This window comes from Thalassophryne amazonica, chromosome 7 (genome assembly GCF_902500255.1).
Source record: "Thalassophryne amazonica chromosome 7, fThaAma1.1, whole genome shotgun sequence".
NCBI lineage: Eukaryota > Metazoa > Chordata > Actinopteri > Batrachoidiformes > Batrachoididae > Thalassophryne > Thalassophryne amazonica.
In genome coordinates, this window is record NC_047109.1 from 118,526,714 (window position 1) to 118,544,317 (window position 17,604).

Here is a 17,604-nt window from a genome sequence, read left to right on the forward strand (position 1 = left end):
CACTCCGAAAAACAAGTACTTTGTTTTCGGCAGTCTCCGTAGCAGTTTGATGTATGCTTACAGACTGTTCACAGAAGTAAATGGTAAATGGACTGCATTTATATAGCTCTTTTCCATCTGCATCAGACGCTCAAAGCGCTTTACAATTATGCCTCACATTCACCCTGATGTCAGGGTGCTGCCATACAAGGCGCTCACTACACACCTGGAGCAATAGGGGACTAAAGGCCTTGCCCAAGGGCCCTTAGTGATTTTTCAGTCAGGCAGGGATTTGAACCCATGATTTTTCTGGACTCACGCCCAACACCTTAACCACTAGACCATCACCTCCCCTAAAGAAGTGCACAAATTATTACACATATATCATCACACGACTTCTAAGAGCCAAAATATTATGAATTTAGTGCAATATGTCCTTTAAAGATCTGGTTGATTTTATAATGACTCAAATTATCCACAAAGCAAATAATTTATGACTCAATTATATTCAGTTGTTCCCAATGAGAGAAAATCAGCACAACTTGAGAGGAACCAGTATATTAAAAAATTAGTAAGATTAGTAAATTAGTAAGAACTAACAAGAACTAACTGTTCTTAGTTCTTGTTAGTGCACCTCAGTAAATAAATTCAAACAAATGCTGAAGAAGCACACAGAGAAAAGGTGTATTCAGGAGCATAATGGGCAGATTGTGAAACTATGAGTATAATATTTTTCTATGTTGTGCAGTTGTTTGTTTGCTTGTTTGTCTGAACACTCTTCAACTAGGCTACACCTTGTGTTTAAGTGAAAAGCAGCTGGAGCACAAGGACAAAAGTGCTGTCTAATATTTTTTATTTTTTTAAGAAGGGATAGGACTCAGAAAGTTTTCACGTCATTCCTTCTCCTTTCAGACATGATTTACATAAAAGTCATTTGTTATTGTCAAGATTGATTATTCTTGTTTTGTTATATTTTTAACATGTCTGGATAAAGAAAGTATCCCCATTTGTCATTTCCAAGATGGTTCTCAATCTGTAAATGTGATGATTTACTGCATTTCTCTGTTCCAAATTATCGTAAGTCACATTTTAATTTTAATCAGACTGAATAAAGACAGCACCTTGTGCTGAAGCAATGTGCAGTTCTCTTCTGTTGTTACATGAAATTCAACGCTTCATGTAATTTACCAGATTGTATTACGAGCAACTGGTCCATCCTCACCAGATTGTCACACATTATTTCTTGATTTAAACATTTAGACATGTTTTAACCACAACACTGCAGACAAATGCTGCAACAGAGGAAAAAGCTAAAATAGGAGCCAAAAATCACCAGTGACTGTGCTGAATGCGACACACTCCGCACTGTGCTGCAGAGGCTTTATCACAGCTCAGCACCAGAACAAGCCGGGTGTGACAGCTGGAAAATCCAACGCAAAACAAAGAACTGCTGAAGACTGGGGTGCACAAAAAACACAAAAACACATTAGTATGGCTACAATAACAACATCAGTGTCGGAACATCCCAGTTAAGTTGGGGTTTTTGGGGGGGCTTATATCATTTTGAGACATTATGCACACTGTACGTTTTATTATGTACAGATTAATTATTAATTATTTGCAGCCCAAATTCATATTTGTGGAGGAGTAAAAAATGCCAAACACCAGAATGACCCAGAAATGTCTGCAGATTGTCTTACCAGTGTTTTTAAATACAACATGTGCAGGTCTGTCCTTCATTGTAAGATCCAAAACAGAGAGACCCTCCTTGTCCGGGGTGGAAAGGAGGCCGCCATGCTGCAAAGACATCAAAAACCATGAAGTTAAATTCACAAAAATCTATTTTTGTTCAGCAAGAAATCTAAAAGAAAAAAAAAAGTCTGGAGTTTATGCCCATACAGTGTGTGTGGGTGTCTATATATATATATATATATATATATACATATACACAACCCCTGGCAAAAATTATGGAATAACCGGCCTCAGAGGATGTTCATTCAGTTGTTTAATTTTGTAGAAAAAAAGCAGATCACGGACATGACACAAAACTGAAGTCATTTCAAATGGCAACTTTCTGGCTTTAAGAAACACTATAAGAAATCAAGAAAAAAAAATTGTGGCAGTCAGTAACGGTTACTTTTTTAGACCAAGCAGAGGAAAAAAATATAGAATCACTCAATTCTGAGGAATAAATTATGGAATCACCCTGTAAATTTTCATCCCCAAAACTAACACCTGCATCAAATCAGATCTGCTCGTTAGTCTGCATCTAAAAAGGAGTGATCACACCTTGGAGAGCTGTTGCACCAAGTGGACTGACATGAATCATGGTTCCAACATGAGAGATGTCAATTGAAACAAAGGAGAGGATTATCAAACTCTTAAAAGAGGGTAAATCATCACGCAATGTTGCAAAAGATGTTGGTTGTTCACAGTCAGCTGTGTCTAAACTCTGGACCAAATACAAACAACATGGGAAGGTTGTTAAAGGCAAACATACTGGTAGACCAAGGAAGACATCAAAGCGTCAAGACAGAAAACTTAAAGCAATATGTTTCAAAAATCGAAAATGCACAACAAAACAAATGAGGAACGAATGGGAGGAAACTGGAGTCAACGTCTGTGACCGAACTGTAAGAAACCGCCTAAAGGAAATGGGATTTACATACAGAAAAGCTAAACGAAAGCCATCATTAACACCTAAACAGAAAAAAAAAAACAAGGTTACAATGGGCTAAGGAAAAGCAATCGTGGACTGTGGATGACTGGATGAAAGTCATATTCAGTGATGAATCTCGAATCTGCATTGGGCAAGGTGATGATGCTGGAACTTTTGTTTGGTGCCATCCAATGAGATTTATAAAGATGACTGCCTGAAGACAACATGTAAATTTCCACAGTCATTGATGATATGGGGCTGCATGTCAGGTAAAGGCACTGCAGAGATGGCTGTCATTACATCATCAATAAATGCTCAGGTTTATCATCAATTGAAAGGATGTTTGGGGATGATGAAATCATTTTTCAAGATGATAATGCATCTTGCCATAGAGCAAAAACTGAAAACATTCCTTGCAAAAAGACACACAGGGTCAATGTCATGGCCTGCAAGTAGTCCGGATCTTAAAAAATCTTTGGTGGAAGTTGAAGAAAATGGTCCATGACAAGGCTCCAACCTGCAAAGCTGATCTGGCAACAGCAATCAGAGAAAGTTGGAGCCAGATTGATGAAGAGTACTGTTTGTCACTCATTAAGTCCATGCCTCAGAGACTGCAAGCTGTTATAAAAGCCAGAGGTGGTGCAACAAAATACTAGTGATGTGTTGGAGCGTTCTTTTGTTTTTCATGATTCCATAATTTATTCCTCAGAATTGAGTGAGTCCATATTTTTTTTCCCTCTGCTTGGTCTAAAAAAGTAACCGTTACTGACTGCCACAATTTTTTTTCCTGATTTCTTATAGTGTTTCTTAAAGTCAGAAAGTTGCCATTTGAAATGACTTTAGTTTTGTGTCATGTCTGTGATCTGCTTTTTTTCTACAAAATTAAACTGTTGTGGCTGGCGTGCCTGGCTGGCTTTTGTGTGTCTTTTGTTTCTGTCTTTTGGTTTTCCTCCCAGGTGGTGCGCATTTGGGACTGAGTGGCTGTGTGGCTGAGATATCAGGACCTCACCCTGATCACCTGCGGCTCATCAGGACTCACAGCTGTGGTGCATCTACATGGATTGGAACATGGTGGCATTTAAGACTGGAGTATACAGTGTGTATTTGCCAGAGACTCGACCTTGTGACCAGACGGGTGAGATCGTCGTCTCAAGAGCCATCTCATCATCAGTGGATGCAGAGAACGTCCAGGTTTGATGCATGGTCTGTGAAAGAGAAGGGGGTGAGGTCTCACGCTCGTCAGCACACTTCCTGAGGTACGTTAGATTTTGTGACTAACATTTATACAGTCAGTAAATGTGGTGTCCCTCACACCTTATTGTATTGAGCTGTTATGTTGGTCGTTTTAATTAGCTTCCACTGCAGTGAGTTTGTGAACAGGATGTTCCATGCCTGCAGGGTGGGAAGCTGATTAGTAATTAAGCCAGGAAGTGTTTGCTGTTTGTACACCTTTGAGCGTTCTCTCTGTGTGTTGAGTGTGGACTCACATAATGATTTCTTCATTCACAGACTCGGTTTGTCGCGGCCACCTGGGGGGTGTCGGCGGGGTCCTGGGGTCCGAACTGGTTCTGGCTCCGGACCGTTAGCGCTGCTGGGAGCGCACCGCAATCCACCACGCCAGACCGCGCACTTTTATATTTATCACATCACTGTTATGTTTATTAAACTCTGTTATCCTTTGTACCGTGCTCTGCTTATTTTATACTGAGTCCTTCAAACGCTGGTCGGTTCTCCGGGCTGCGTCCGACACATAACATAAACAACTGAATGAACATCCTCCGAGGCCGGTGATTCCATCATTTTTGCCAGGGGTTGTAATCTCTTTGAGCCACTGCAATCTGCTTTTAGAAAATATCATTCCACAGAGACGGCTCTCACTAAAGTGGTGAATGATCTTCTCCTTACAATGGATTCAGACACCACTACAGTTCTGTTGCTGTTAGATCTCAGTGCTGCATTTGACACTGTGGATCATCATATTCTACTCGATAGGCTGGAAAATCACTTTGGGATTACTGGGAGTGCCCTTGCATGGTTGACGTCATACCTGACCAGTCATTCTCACTGTGTTTTGGACAGTAACACTACCTCTAACCTTAGTGACATGAACGATGGGGTTGCACAGGGGTCAGTCTTAGGCCCCCTGCTTTTCTCCCTTTATATAGCACCCCTTTGGCACATGTTGCGGCATTTTGGGATTACCTTACTCAGTTATACATGCCGATAACTGCTGGTAATGTCATTCACATAAAATCCTTAGAAGATTGCCTTGCATCAGTGAGAAGCTGGATGTCTAGAAACTTCCTACTTTTAAACTTTGATAAGACTAAAATGATGGTTCTCGGTCCAGTGACATATCGGCAACGATTTGACCAGTTAACGCTTAGCCTAGGCTCATGTGTCATACATCACACTGACAAAGTGAGGAACCTTGAGGTAATTTTTGATCCTACATTGTCCTTTGACCTCCACATTAGAAATATTATAAGGACTGCTTTCTTCCACCTGTGAAATATAGTGAAGATTCGTCCCATCCTGTCTATGGCTGATGCTGATGCCGACTACTGACCAGCGCTTCACTAAACTGTCAGCCAACTCTGAACGAGCAAAGCAGATAAGTAAATTTACATCTAGAATCACTTGATTAACCTTGTAAAGCTGCATTTTCTTAAACAAACATTTTTTAAGTAATATAATTATTTCTCAGAGCTCTTTGAATTGAAAATCGATTCTGAATCGAATCGTCACCCCAAGAATCGGAATCGAATTGAATCGTGATCACGTCCCTACTGGAGGCCCTCCTGTCCTGTGCACCAACAGCATTTCCTGTATATTCGTTTTGTGAATTGTTCTGTAATTTATGTCTGTAACATGGCCCAAGCAGAGGGTCACTCCTTTCAGTCTGGTCTGCTTGAGGTTTCTTCCTCAGAGGGAGTTTTCTTACCACTGGTGCTCTGGGGGTTAGTAAGGTTAGACCTCACTTGTGTGAAGCACCTTGAGGCAATTCTGTTGTGATTTAGCACGATATAAATTAAATAAATTGAAACTGAAGAAAGCTGGCATATATAATCAGGGGTGTACATAACTAACTCATTGTGCTCGTGTGTGCTAAACATCACTGATGCACAGCAAAGGGAAACACTTTTCCTACAGTCTGCCATTTTCTCTTATGAAGTGCTTCCCTTGTTTTCTGCTACACATCATTTATTTTTAGCACGCACAAGCATAATGAGTACCAGTTTTGTGCACCCCTGCATATAATCACATATACAGAGCCATACAAACAACAGAGGTAGGACAAATTGCGCTGACGTATTAAGAGTGTACCTTGTGTTCCAAGTGTGTGTGTGTGTGTGTGTATATATATAATTTTATGCCAGCTTTCTTGACATTATACACACAAACACATTTATTTCTAAAGCACATTTAAAATGCCAGCAGTCGACCAAAGTGCTGTACATGATTTAAAATGGTGCACCAGGTTAACCCCAGTCAGAAATAAATGAATTAAAAATAACAATAGCACTGCAATAGGCAATAAAACAACTGAAGACAAAATAAAATAAAGAGTAAAAAGTAGTAGAAAACAGAGAAAAGAAATAGGTTTTTAAAGAGGCTTTAAAAATCTCTAGGGACAAAGATCATCTAATAGTAAAGAGAAGACTATTCCAGAGCATGGGGCAGCTGCTGCAAAGGCTCTGTCACCTCTCATCTTTATTCTGGTTTTAGGCACCTCCAGCAACAGTTGGTCAGAAGACCTTAAGGCTCTGGTTGGGCTGTAAGGACAAAGAAGCTCCTAAAGATACACTGGGGCCACTGAGGGCTTTAAAAACAATTAAAAGAAATTTAAAATCAACCCAGCAATGGACCGGAAGCCAGTGAAGAGTAGCCAAGACCTGCATAATGTGGTTGGACTTCTTTCCCACACACATACGCACACACTTTTTTAATACCAAATAACAGTCAACTGGTCTCAAGTCAGAGGGCTAACTTTTTAAGGCTGACCATACTAACAGATGGAGTAAAGTCAATGTCAATACATGCTGATGTCTTTGCATTAGAAGTCCAAAATCAAGTCCACAATTCAAGACAGTCAACATGACTTGGAACACAAGGTACACTCCTCATACGTCAGCTCAATTTGTCCTACCTCTGTTGTTATAACAAATAAATCACTATCACTTGTTAATGGCAATCATATTTTAGAATACTTTGTAAACTGAGTTTTTGAAACAAACTGGGCTTTGGTGTAGATAGCCCAGATGTGTATTGTGCTGCAGATTTGTTCTGTAACATTCCCACATATATGCTTCAGTATTTATTGTTTCTGTAGCTGATCAGATTGTGAAATGACCAAAACCCAGCTTTCTTCCCTTTTACATTAAATACACATTAATGAGAAACTTATGATGTTACATTATAAGTGCTAGAACACTAAACAAGAGTAGCTGATTTTAAACGCTTGAGATATTGTCATTTTGCACCATATGGCCCCATCACACTCACACAAAGAAAACAATGGATCCTGAAAATTTGCCTGAACACAAGCAGGACATGGTCAGAAAGGAAAAAAGCACAGTATTCAAGTTCATACTACATCCTTACTACAACTGGCCAGGTTGTCACTGCATCAAACACATTCCTTCTAATTTCCTACCAAATTACAACCAATCAGATCACACCACACACTTAACACATCCTCACTGCGTCCGTCCAGTTCTTATGAATTTGATTTAACCTATATTTAACCAGGTAAGTTATTAAGAAAAAAAAATTATTTACAATAACAACCTGGTGGAAATAAAATACTGTGCCACTGTGCCTTTTCACATTCTGCAAGTTTTCTTGTGTCCACATGCATGTTCAACAATCAACTGTGAGCCTCTGAAGATGAGCTGCCCTTGGTGCTGATCGAACTTTGGATCATCAGCACGATGGACAGCTCGGCTTCAGGAGCTCTTAATAGCATGCACACTTCTAGTATCACAAGTTGCTTTGTGAAACCTGCATAAAAATCAAAATGCTGCAGTTATGCTGGTAGAAACCACTTCACTTGTCCAGATTTTTATCAGTTGAAACTGAAGTGATGGTGCAAGGAATCACATAGAGGTGGTGGAAACCTGCGGCCGATGTGTCATAAATGTGGTAAACTCTGAAAAAAATGCATTAACAATGGAATGCAGTCTTCTACAATGTGGCATGAACGTACCATAGTCACAGCACAAATGCAGAAAGAAAGGCTTTAGTGAGAACTCCAGTGATGTAGCAAGAATGTAATGACAAAAGAGTAAGAACACCCTTTGTACTACATTAATGAAGTCACTACTAAGATTTAGTTGCATCGTTACTATGTCAATGCTGTCGTTAGTAGCAATGGAGAAACCGAAGCTTTTCCAACCACTGAATCAATATGAAGTCATTGTGTTGAAATGGTTCAGTGTTTTGAAGCATTTAATACAATTAAATATAGTGACATCTGATGGCCAGTCTTCAACATAGCACTTGCATGTAACAATAAAGGACAAGGTGTCATGGAACAGTAAGGCTCTGTTACATATGTTTAATAATAAAGATTCGATGTGCTTGTTGAAACGTTTGACTTTTTTCTTTTAAAGAAACCCCAATTACAATGAAGTTGGAATGTTGGGTAAAATGTAAATAAAAACAGAATACAATAATTTGCAAATCCTCTTCAACCTATATTCAATTGAATACACCACAAAGACAAGATATTTAAACTGATAAACTTTATTGTTTTTGAGCAAATATGTGTTCATTTTCAAATGGATGCCTGCAACATGTTTCAAAAAAGCTGGGACAGTGGTATGTTTACCACTGTGTTACATCAACTTTCCTTCTAACAACACTCAATAAGCGTTTGGGAACTGAGGACACTAATTGTTGAAGCTTTGTAGGTGGAATTCTTTCCCACGACTTCAGTTGTTCAACAGTCCGGGGTCTCCGTTGTTGGATTTTGCTCTTCATAATGCACCACACATTTTCAATGGGTGACAGGTCTGGACTGCAGGCAGGCCAGTCTAGTACCCGCACTCTTTTACTATGAAGCCACGCTGTTGTAACACGTGCAGGGGAGGTGATGGTCTAGTGGTTAAGGTGTTGGGCTTGAGTCCAGAAGATCATGGGTTCAAATCCCCGCCTGACTGGAAAATCACTAAGGGCCCTTGGGCAAGGCCTTTAATCCCCTATTGCTCCCGGTGTGTAGCGAGCGCCTTGTATGGCAGCACCCTGACATCGGGGTGAATGTGAGGCATTATTGTAAAGCGCTATATAAAAATGCAGTCCAGAATGTGGCTTGGCATTGTCTTGCTGAAATAAGCAGGGACGTCCCTGAAAAAGACATTGCTTGGATGGCACCATGTGTTGCTCAAAAACCTGGATGTACCTTTCAGCATTGATGGTGCCATCACAGATGTGTAAGTGCCATGGGCACTAACACACCCCCATATCATCACAGATGCTGACTTTTGAACTTTGTGCTGGTAACAATCTAGATAGTATTTTTCCTCTTTTGTCCGGAGGACATGACGTCCATGATTTCCAAAAACAATCTGAAATGTGGACTCATCAGACCACAGCACACTTTTACACTTTGTGTCTGTCCATTTCAAATAAGCTCAGGCCCAGAGAAGGCGGCGGCGTTTCTGGATGTTGTTGATGTATGGGTTTCGCTTTGCATGGTAGAGTTTTAACTTGCACTTGTAGATGTAGCGACGAACTGTGTTAACTGACAATGGTTTGAGCCCATGCGGTTAAGATCCTTTACATAATGATGTTGGTTTTTAATGCAGTGCCGGCTGAGGGATCAAAGGTCACACGCATTCAATGTTGGTTTTCGGCCTTGCTGCTTACGTGTAGAAAGTTCTCCAGATTCTCTGAATCTTCTGATTATATTATGGATTGTAGATGATGGAATCCCTATATTCCTTGCAATCGAACGTTGAGAAACATTGTTCTTAAACTGTTGGATATTTTTTCACGCAGTTGTTCACAAAGTAGTGATCCTCACCCCATCTTTGCTTGTGAATGGCTGAGTCTTTTTGGGATGCTCCTTTTCAAATCAAATCAATTTTATTTATATAGCGCCAAATCACAACAAACAGTTGCCCCAAGGCGCTTTATATTGCAAGGCAAAAGCCATACAATAATTACAGAAAAACCCCAACGGTCAAAACGACCCCCTATGAGCAAGCACTTGGCGACAGTGGGAAGGAAAAACTCCCTTTTAACAGGAAGAAACCTCCAGCAGAACCAGGCTCAGGGAGGGGCAGTCTTCTGCTGGGACTGGTTGGGGCTGAGGGGAGAGAATCAGGAAAAAGACAGGCTGTGGAAGAGAGCAGAGATCAATCACTAATGATTAAATGCAGAGTGGTGCATACAGAGCAAAAAGAGAAAGAAACACTCAGTGCATCATGGGAACCCCCCAGCAGTCCAAGTCTATAGCAGCATAACTAAGGGATGGTTCAGGGTCACCTGATCCAGCCCTAACTATAAGCTTTAGCAAAAAGGAAAGTTTTAAGCCTAATCTTAAAAGTAAAGCTTTTATACCCAAAACTCAATTAGTGTCCTCACTTCCCAAATGCTTATTGAGTGTTGTTAGAAGGAAAGGTGATAGATATAAGGTAGATATAAATTGAGAAATGCTTGTACAACTAGGGACTGTTATGACCATAGCTGCACAAAATGAGGGGATTTGGGGCATCAAAAGTTTTTTATTTAAAAACAAGATAATTTCAGTGGTGTTGGATTTGAGTCATCCTCTTCATTACTATCTCTCCAGTTTTGGAGAAGACCCTCTCACATGGTACAGACGTCAGTGGCATATGGGGATGGATTTTGTCCAGGTTGTAAAGAGTTGGATAAACAACTGCCTCCATCCTCCCTATCTCTCCTTTCCTCACACTCTCAAACACTCACTACAGACTATCACACAAACACTTTCTAATGTTCTCACACTCACTTTACACTGCTCCACTAACTATTAATCTTTCTCTGTATGTGTACTTAATGTGTAAGTGCATAGTGTAAACCAGTGTGTATAGTGCCTGAATGTCTGTGTTTCAAAGTTAGTGTATAAATGTATGATGGATTATCTAATCTATTTCACCCAAATCTCTGGTTGTGAATCGGTGAAACTATTGTCATAACACACGCCAAATCTCTCCTCCTCTCAAAAAACTCAATGAGTACAGAGGGACTGTGCCCTTTTATAAGCACTATGAGAGTTTCACATCTCTGTGACACGTCGTCGATACACGTGTGACGTAACCAAGCTTCATTTGGGGAGTCGCATGATTTTTCTGAGTGAAGCGAGGCACCAAAATATCTTGCAATGACATATCTGCTTTGAAAGACATTTACTGTGGCCAGCCGTCTGTTTCAAGCGTAACGTCACTAGTAGTTACTACGTCAGTAAGTTCTTACTGCTTCCCGATTTCACCACGTCTTCACCACATTTTATTTATTTTGTTAAACATGTCCAATGTTTAGAGAAGACCATAGCATGTTCTTATCGGTTTCTACTGCATTCCTACAATGTTGTACAAGCTCTTACTGCACCCACCCAATTTTTGGAGGACTTAATTGGAATGTTGCTGAATGTGACAGGGTTTTACAGATAAACTTAACACTTTTCATTGGATGCAGGAATCAGTACTTTGTAATCCCCTTTGCAGACTTACCTTGAGCAGTGACAGGAGACAGTGAATCTGTCCGTAGAAGGCGCTGCGGTGTAGAGCAGTCCATCCAGATTCTTTATCTTTCACCATCAGGTCTGCATTCTTACTCTCCAGCAGCCATTCCAACAGAGCCTTTTTCCCCAGCGAGGCAGCCAGGTGCAGGGCTGTACGACCAAACACGTCCTTCAGGGTGGCTGCACTGTGGCAGTACGAAGTCAAGAAGGCCTTCAGCTGCCCCTCAGAGCCACGCGTTATTGCCGCCACAACATCGTTTGCATGCTGCAGTGAGCGACATTTGGGCATACAGTCTGGCGCTGCCAGACTCCTCCTCACCTCCATCCAGGTATTGCCAAAAAATCTCCTTCCTTCCTTCCGCAAGCACAAGTCTTCGGACAGCCCACCACCCACAATCACAAATAAACTCAAAAGTAACAAAACTGGTTGGAACAAACCAAAATATTTCTAAAAAACATAACAGGGCTGCACTCGAAGAAGAAAAGCATGCAAAAGGAGAGAAAAAAATGTCACTCAAAGGTCAAGATGGTTTTGGAGTGCTAGAATTGTGCTTGTGTTGAGGTTCCACTGCACCCTAGCGACCCCAGAGCTTTTCTGTAACTTGTTTCAGTCCACCATGTCGACCACCACGACACAACCTAAGGTTCTCACAGCATACACTGGCATCAAGAATTGAATAAATACAAAAAAAAATCTATGTGCTTCTTTTTTTATACAAAATTGTACATATCAGTTGATGCAAAAATCTTTTTTTTTTCTGCTGTACAGTCATTACATAATTTACAAAAGGCAATAATTTCAACAGTCCTCTGACCTTCTTCAGCACTCTATCAAACCTGAGGGGAAAGGGTCCCCCCCCCCCCCACACAAATCTCAGCTCCTTTTTCAAGACTCCATAATTGTAGAGTGTACCTGAGGAATAAAGATTAGATTATTAGTTAGAGCCAGAGTAAAAAAAAAAAGAATACTTTTAGACTATGAATTTCATATTTAAAATACATTTAAAACAAACATGACCATTACAATATTCCACAAATAAATACTATTTTGTGACATTTTGTAAACTTCAAGATTTGTAAAGTAACAATCATTCAAGCAAATGAGAATAATCATTAATTGTATGCATTACTATTATTTAATTCATTATTAACCCTATTCAGAACTTTAGTGACCACAATATGGAGAAAGCAATTGCCATGGGGTCCAAGGAACCCCAAAAGTCCTGAACAGGGTTAAAAAGCCCCACGTAAGACATGAAAACTACAACTGCTAAAAAACAAACTTTACAATCCAATGTGTATGTTATGAAGCAAAAATGCACAAGCACAGGCTGCACGATGTTATATTTACTCAGAGGGATGAGATCACGTATCATAATAATAATAAGGAAGCCTGTACGTTTAAAGTTCAGCAGTTTCCACTCATATTCTTTCGATAATGTGCTATTTTAACAACGAAGGTTTAGACAGCCTGAAGCAGTAAACGGGTCCCGAGCAGAATAATATTTCTGTTCATTTTCAAAGTTCACTTTCATGACAGTTTCAACATGTTAAAGGACGCTAACAGCTAAGCTAGCTGGGCAGCTAGTGCTAGCTAGCCTAACTGACACATCACCGCGGATAGCGTTAGCCGCTAAAATGAAGGTAGTTACAGCGACTTCTTACTTGACGCTAGTTAAAGAAAAAAGAAGACATGTCTTCAGCAACATCAACAACGTAAGTCCACTGCAACATTACGATACATGCGATAGAACGACTCGATAACGGTTTCTTTTTTTTTGTTTTGTTTTATCGCTTCTGCGAGTCTGCAGATTAGTAAACCAGCAACAAACATCAAGACGTATGATTGGGCGAAAGCGTGTGTATCCTAAAATCTGATTAGCTGATTCGTGTCCCGTGACCTTATGTTACATATTATATTATATTATATTATATTATATTATATTATATTGTATTATATTGTGCTGTGCTATACAATACAATAATATACTAACACTGTGTCTCATCACTGTAGATTTATATGTCTTGGTTTTTGGACAATTGAACAGATTGAAGAAGTAATTAGAAGACATCACATCAGTCTATAATTAAAATTAATTTAATTATTTCATTTAAAAAAATGACATTTTCACTGCAGAGTAAGCAATTAGCCAAACAAGTGAAAAATGTATCTCCACAGAAACAGAGTTTTGTGCTGTTTAGTACTTCTGTTGGGTTGTTGATTGTGGCAAAATAACTAAATAACTAACACGAATGATCAGAATAAGTTGCTGCATGTGCTGTATGTTAGAATGTTTTGTGTTCTTTCTGTTTGCAAGCATTTTCTCAATTTGCAAGATGCTTTTTGATGAAACTACCTCTTGCTAAATTGATGCACATGTTTTCTGAATTTATGTTTTCTGCATTTGTTCATGTTGTCTAAACTGAGTTGCACTTGGCTTCAGAACATCTCTGGATCCCCCAGAAAGAGTTAGAGGAGGAGAGGGAAGTGTGGGATGAGCTGCTTTGTCTATTTAGTCCATGAGCCAGTCATCAATTTGACCTAACTGGTACCACTTAAGGTGAAGACACAACACTTAAGGTCCTTTTCCATTACACAGATCCAGCACTACTCAGCTCAACTCGACTCGGCTCTACTTGGTTTAGTTCCAGGTGCGTCTTTTTCCACTACAAAGACAAATCCAGCCTCAGTGTATCATGGCCTACACAAAAATGTAGTAGCACCATCCCAGGGTGGCAGCTGCAGCCAGCTCGGGGTCATTGAAGAATTACACAGTGGTCAAGATGTGAAACTGCTCCAATCATGTTGAAAACTATACTACCTTATTTGTCTGATCATAACAATTCCAACAAGGTATAGTTTGGACTATCTATGACTGAATGTTATGGAGTTATTGGTTAAAAACAGCAGAAATGGTAACAAATCTCAGTGTCAGTTTATACGGGTGACAAAAGCTAAAGTTGCTCCAATTTCATTAAAAAAATATGCAAATTATTTTTTGAAATAAAAGGATTAATAATTGGATGTTTGGTCTCCAAGTAAAGGCCAAACAAGGTCGATGTCCATTGGATTCTATGACGTGTGACATATGTTACCCTGTAACATGATAACTAAACATGACAGATGGTGCAAACTATTCCTATTGACCCAAACAATAATTTGCATAAGACTTGTCTACATATGAGTCCTTGGGTGTTATGAACATAACACCCAAGGACTCATACAGTTGTGCTCAAAAGTTTACATACCCTGGCAGAATGTTTTTGCTTTTTTGGTCATTTTTAAGAGAATATGAATGACAACACAAAAACTTTTTTTTCACTCATGGTTAGTGGTTGGGTGAAGCCATTTATTGTCAAACAGCTGTGTTTCCTCTTTTTAAATCAAAATGACAAAAGAACTACCCAAATGACCCTGATCCAAAGTTTCCATCCCCCTGTTCTTAATACTGTGTGTTGCCCCCTTTAACATCACTGACAGCTTGGAGTCTTTTGTGGTGGTTGTGGACGAGGCTCTCTGATGGTGAAGCTGCCACTGAATATGTTTTGGACTTTATTTACATCAATTACAAAGAAATACAAACAGTATGACACTTTATGGTAAATCTGCATGGAGTAGACAGTTCTCAAAAACAGTGACTGTGCAAGAAGGAGAAGAGTGAGGAAAGCCACCAACAGACCCAGACAACCCAGGAGAAGTTATAGCCTTACGTGGCTGTGACTGGAGAAATTGTGCACAGTGCAAGCTTTGCGTTTTGTATCACTACTCTTAGCTTCATAGTCAAGTAGAACAGAGAAGGATTTTCTTTCACCAAAACAGATCAAATCAAGGCTTGTATCTCAGATGTACCTTCTGGCAATTTGTAGCTAAACTTTCAGGTCATCTTTTTAAGAAAACCCTCCTCTGTACCACTTCATCATGAAGATGGATAACTGGTGATACACTCCAGAGGTGTTATCAGGTTACAAAAACTGCATTTTTCATGTTAGAAGGTTTTATTTCTCACTATCTTTTACATAATTTATGAGAAACATGTTAGATTTACACAGAAACGTCACAGTTTCAGAGCATGTTCTGCCATGCTGGAGGATGGGCCAGAGTGAGACAAGCCAGCTTTCTACTCTGATTGGCTGCCACTGTGTGCTTCCCATAATGCCTTGCACAAGTCTGGGGAAGCCCCCACATGATATATGACGTCACCGTCAGACTGTATTGGTGTCAACCATCACTGTCGTAATTAGTTCAAGTCCGTCTGTTCTTTTCATATTTTACCCTTCAGGGGAAGTAGAACAGAGTAAATTTTGATTGTATTGTTAATGCCATTTTATTAATCCACTATTTAAAAGCTAATAAGGCTTTAAAGGCTTTCTCTTATTGTGCCCCTGTTCTGTAGAATGATCTCCCTGCATCAATAAAACATTCAGATTCTGTGGAGACTTTCAAGTCCAGATTTAAGATGCACTTATCTTCACCTTTCATATGGCAACATACTGGTATAGTATGTTACTATGCTTTTTACTGATTTTAATTCATTTTATTAGGAAATGGAGCGTGCCGCGGCCTCAACTTTACCCAATTGTGGGTCTTTTAGTGAAGTTTAGGGCTAGTGGCCGGTGATCACCTTAGTTTTTCTTGTTGCTTAATGCTGACAAATTATACTGTATTTGTTGTCTTTCTGATGTTTGATTGTTTTTTTCTCTCTGTTTAAGGTGCGACTCCATCCAGAGATGGGTGTCTACTTCTGCAACCCTCCCATCCTGTGCACCAGCATAGACGCCAAACATTTCCTGTGTATTCGTATTGTTAATTGTTGTGTAATTTGTGTCTGTATCATGACCCAAGCAGAGGGTCACCCCTTTGAGTCTGGTCTGCTTGAGGTTTCTTCCTCAAATCATCAGAGGGAGTTTTTCTTACCACTGTCACCTGTGTTCTTGCTCTGGGGGTTGGTAAGGTTAGATCTTACTTGTGTGAAGCAGCTTGAGGCAACTTTGTTGTGATTGGTGCTATAGACTTTCATTCTACCAGAATAAAAAAAAATTGGTGCTTACCTTCCCTCTGGTCCAAAACACTGTATCCAACCATCTGTACATCCATCCATCCATCCATCCATCCATCCATCTGACTACTGCTCTATAGTTTTCTGTGCTCAATGGAGCTCCCAATAGGTAGACATGGGCTCTATTCCTGGCATGATTCCTAATCATGCCACCTGCCTGTGTCCTTGACCAAGACACTTCATCTGCATTGTCTTGGTCCACCCAGCTGTGCATGGCACCAGCCTTGATTGGGGAAGTAATCTGGACTGGTGTCCTTTCCCGGGAGAGTTGTAGACTCTGATCCACTTCACACACCTTTACCAGTGGGCTTCAGAGCCTGTAGGACTTACTGTTTCTTCTCTTCTTCTATTTGAGGATTGACCAAATTAGCCCTTTTTCCACCATGTTTTATAAAAATATGTGTAATTACCATGTAAGTAGGTTTTTTCAGTGTCAAAGTGGACCTGGTGTGGATCTGCACACCAGCTCTTAATTTTTTTTATTGTTTTACAGTAATGTCCCAACAATACTGTAAATACACCATATACAGCCCTTCATGTCATCATACTTACATCTGTGTGTGTGTCTGTGAGAGAGAGAGAGAGAGAAAGAGAAAGAGAGAGAGAGAATGACTGTCATGATCTGAGCTTTTGTATTATGTTTGGTTCTGATTTATTCTGCTTAGTTTAGTTTTGATTTGGTTTTCTGTCTGTGCATTTTCCCTTGTTGGGTTTTTTCCTGTTTGGGCTTTGTCTTTCCCTATCTCTCTTCTTTGTCCCTCTTGGTGCTTGGTGATGAGCGGTGCACACTGTCTGAGCCACACCCTGTTCTGGAGTTTTCCACACACCTGTTTCCAATCTGTAGCTCATCACCAGGGTGTATTGAAGCTTCACTGTTGTGGCTGGGGTGCCTGGCGTGCCTGGCTGGCTTTTGTTTGTCTTCTGTTTTCTGTCTTCTGTTTTTCCTTCCAGGTGGCATGCGTTCAGGACTGAGTGGCTGTGTGGCTGAGTTATTAGGACCTCACCCTGATCACCTGAGGCTGGTCATGTGCAGCTCGTCAGGACTCACAGCTGTGGTGCATCTTTATGGATTGGGGCATGGTTGCATTTAAGTCTGGAGTACACAGTGTGTATTGGCCAGAGACTCGACCTTGTGACCAGACGGGTGAGATCGACGTCTAGAGAACCATCTCATCATCATGGATGCAGAGACTGTACCA

General features: G+C 40.2%; 1 protein-coding gene across 1 annotated transcript in view; it reads right to left on the reverse strand.

Annotated features, from left to right (window-relative positions):
• The window catches only part of ibtk (inhibitor of Bruton agammaglobulinemia tyrosine kinase), a 93,564-nt gene extending 80,388 nt beyond the window's left edge, over positions 1–13,176 (reverse strand). Inside the window, 3 exon segments of the mRNA XM_034175415.1 lie at positions 1,680–1,776; positions 11,338–12,261; positions 13,014–13,176. Of these exon segments, the coding sequence (XP_034031306.1) occupies positions 1,680–1,776; positions 11,338–11,673 (433 nt within the window). The 5' untranslated portion in view covers positions 11,674–12,261; positions 13,014–13,176.
• Between the last annotated feature and the right edge of the window lie 4,428 nt (positions 13,177–17,604).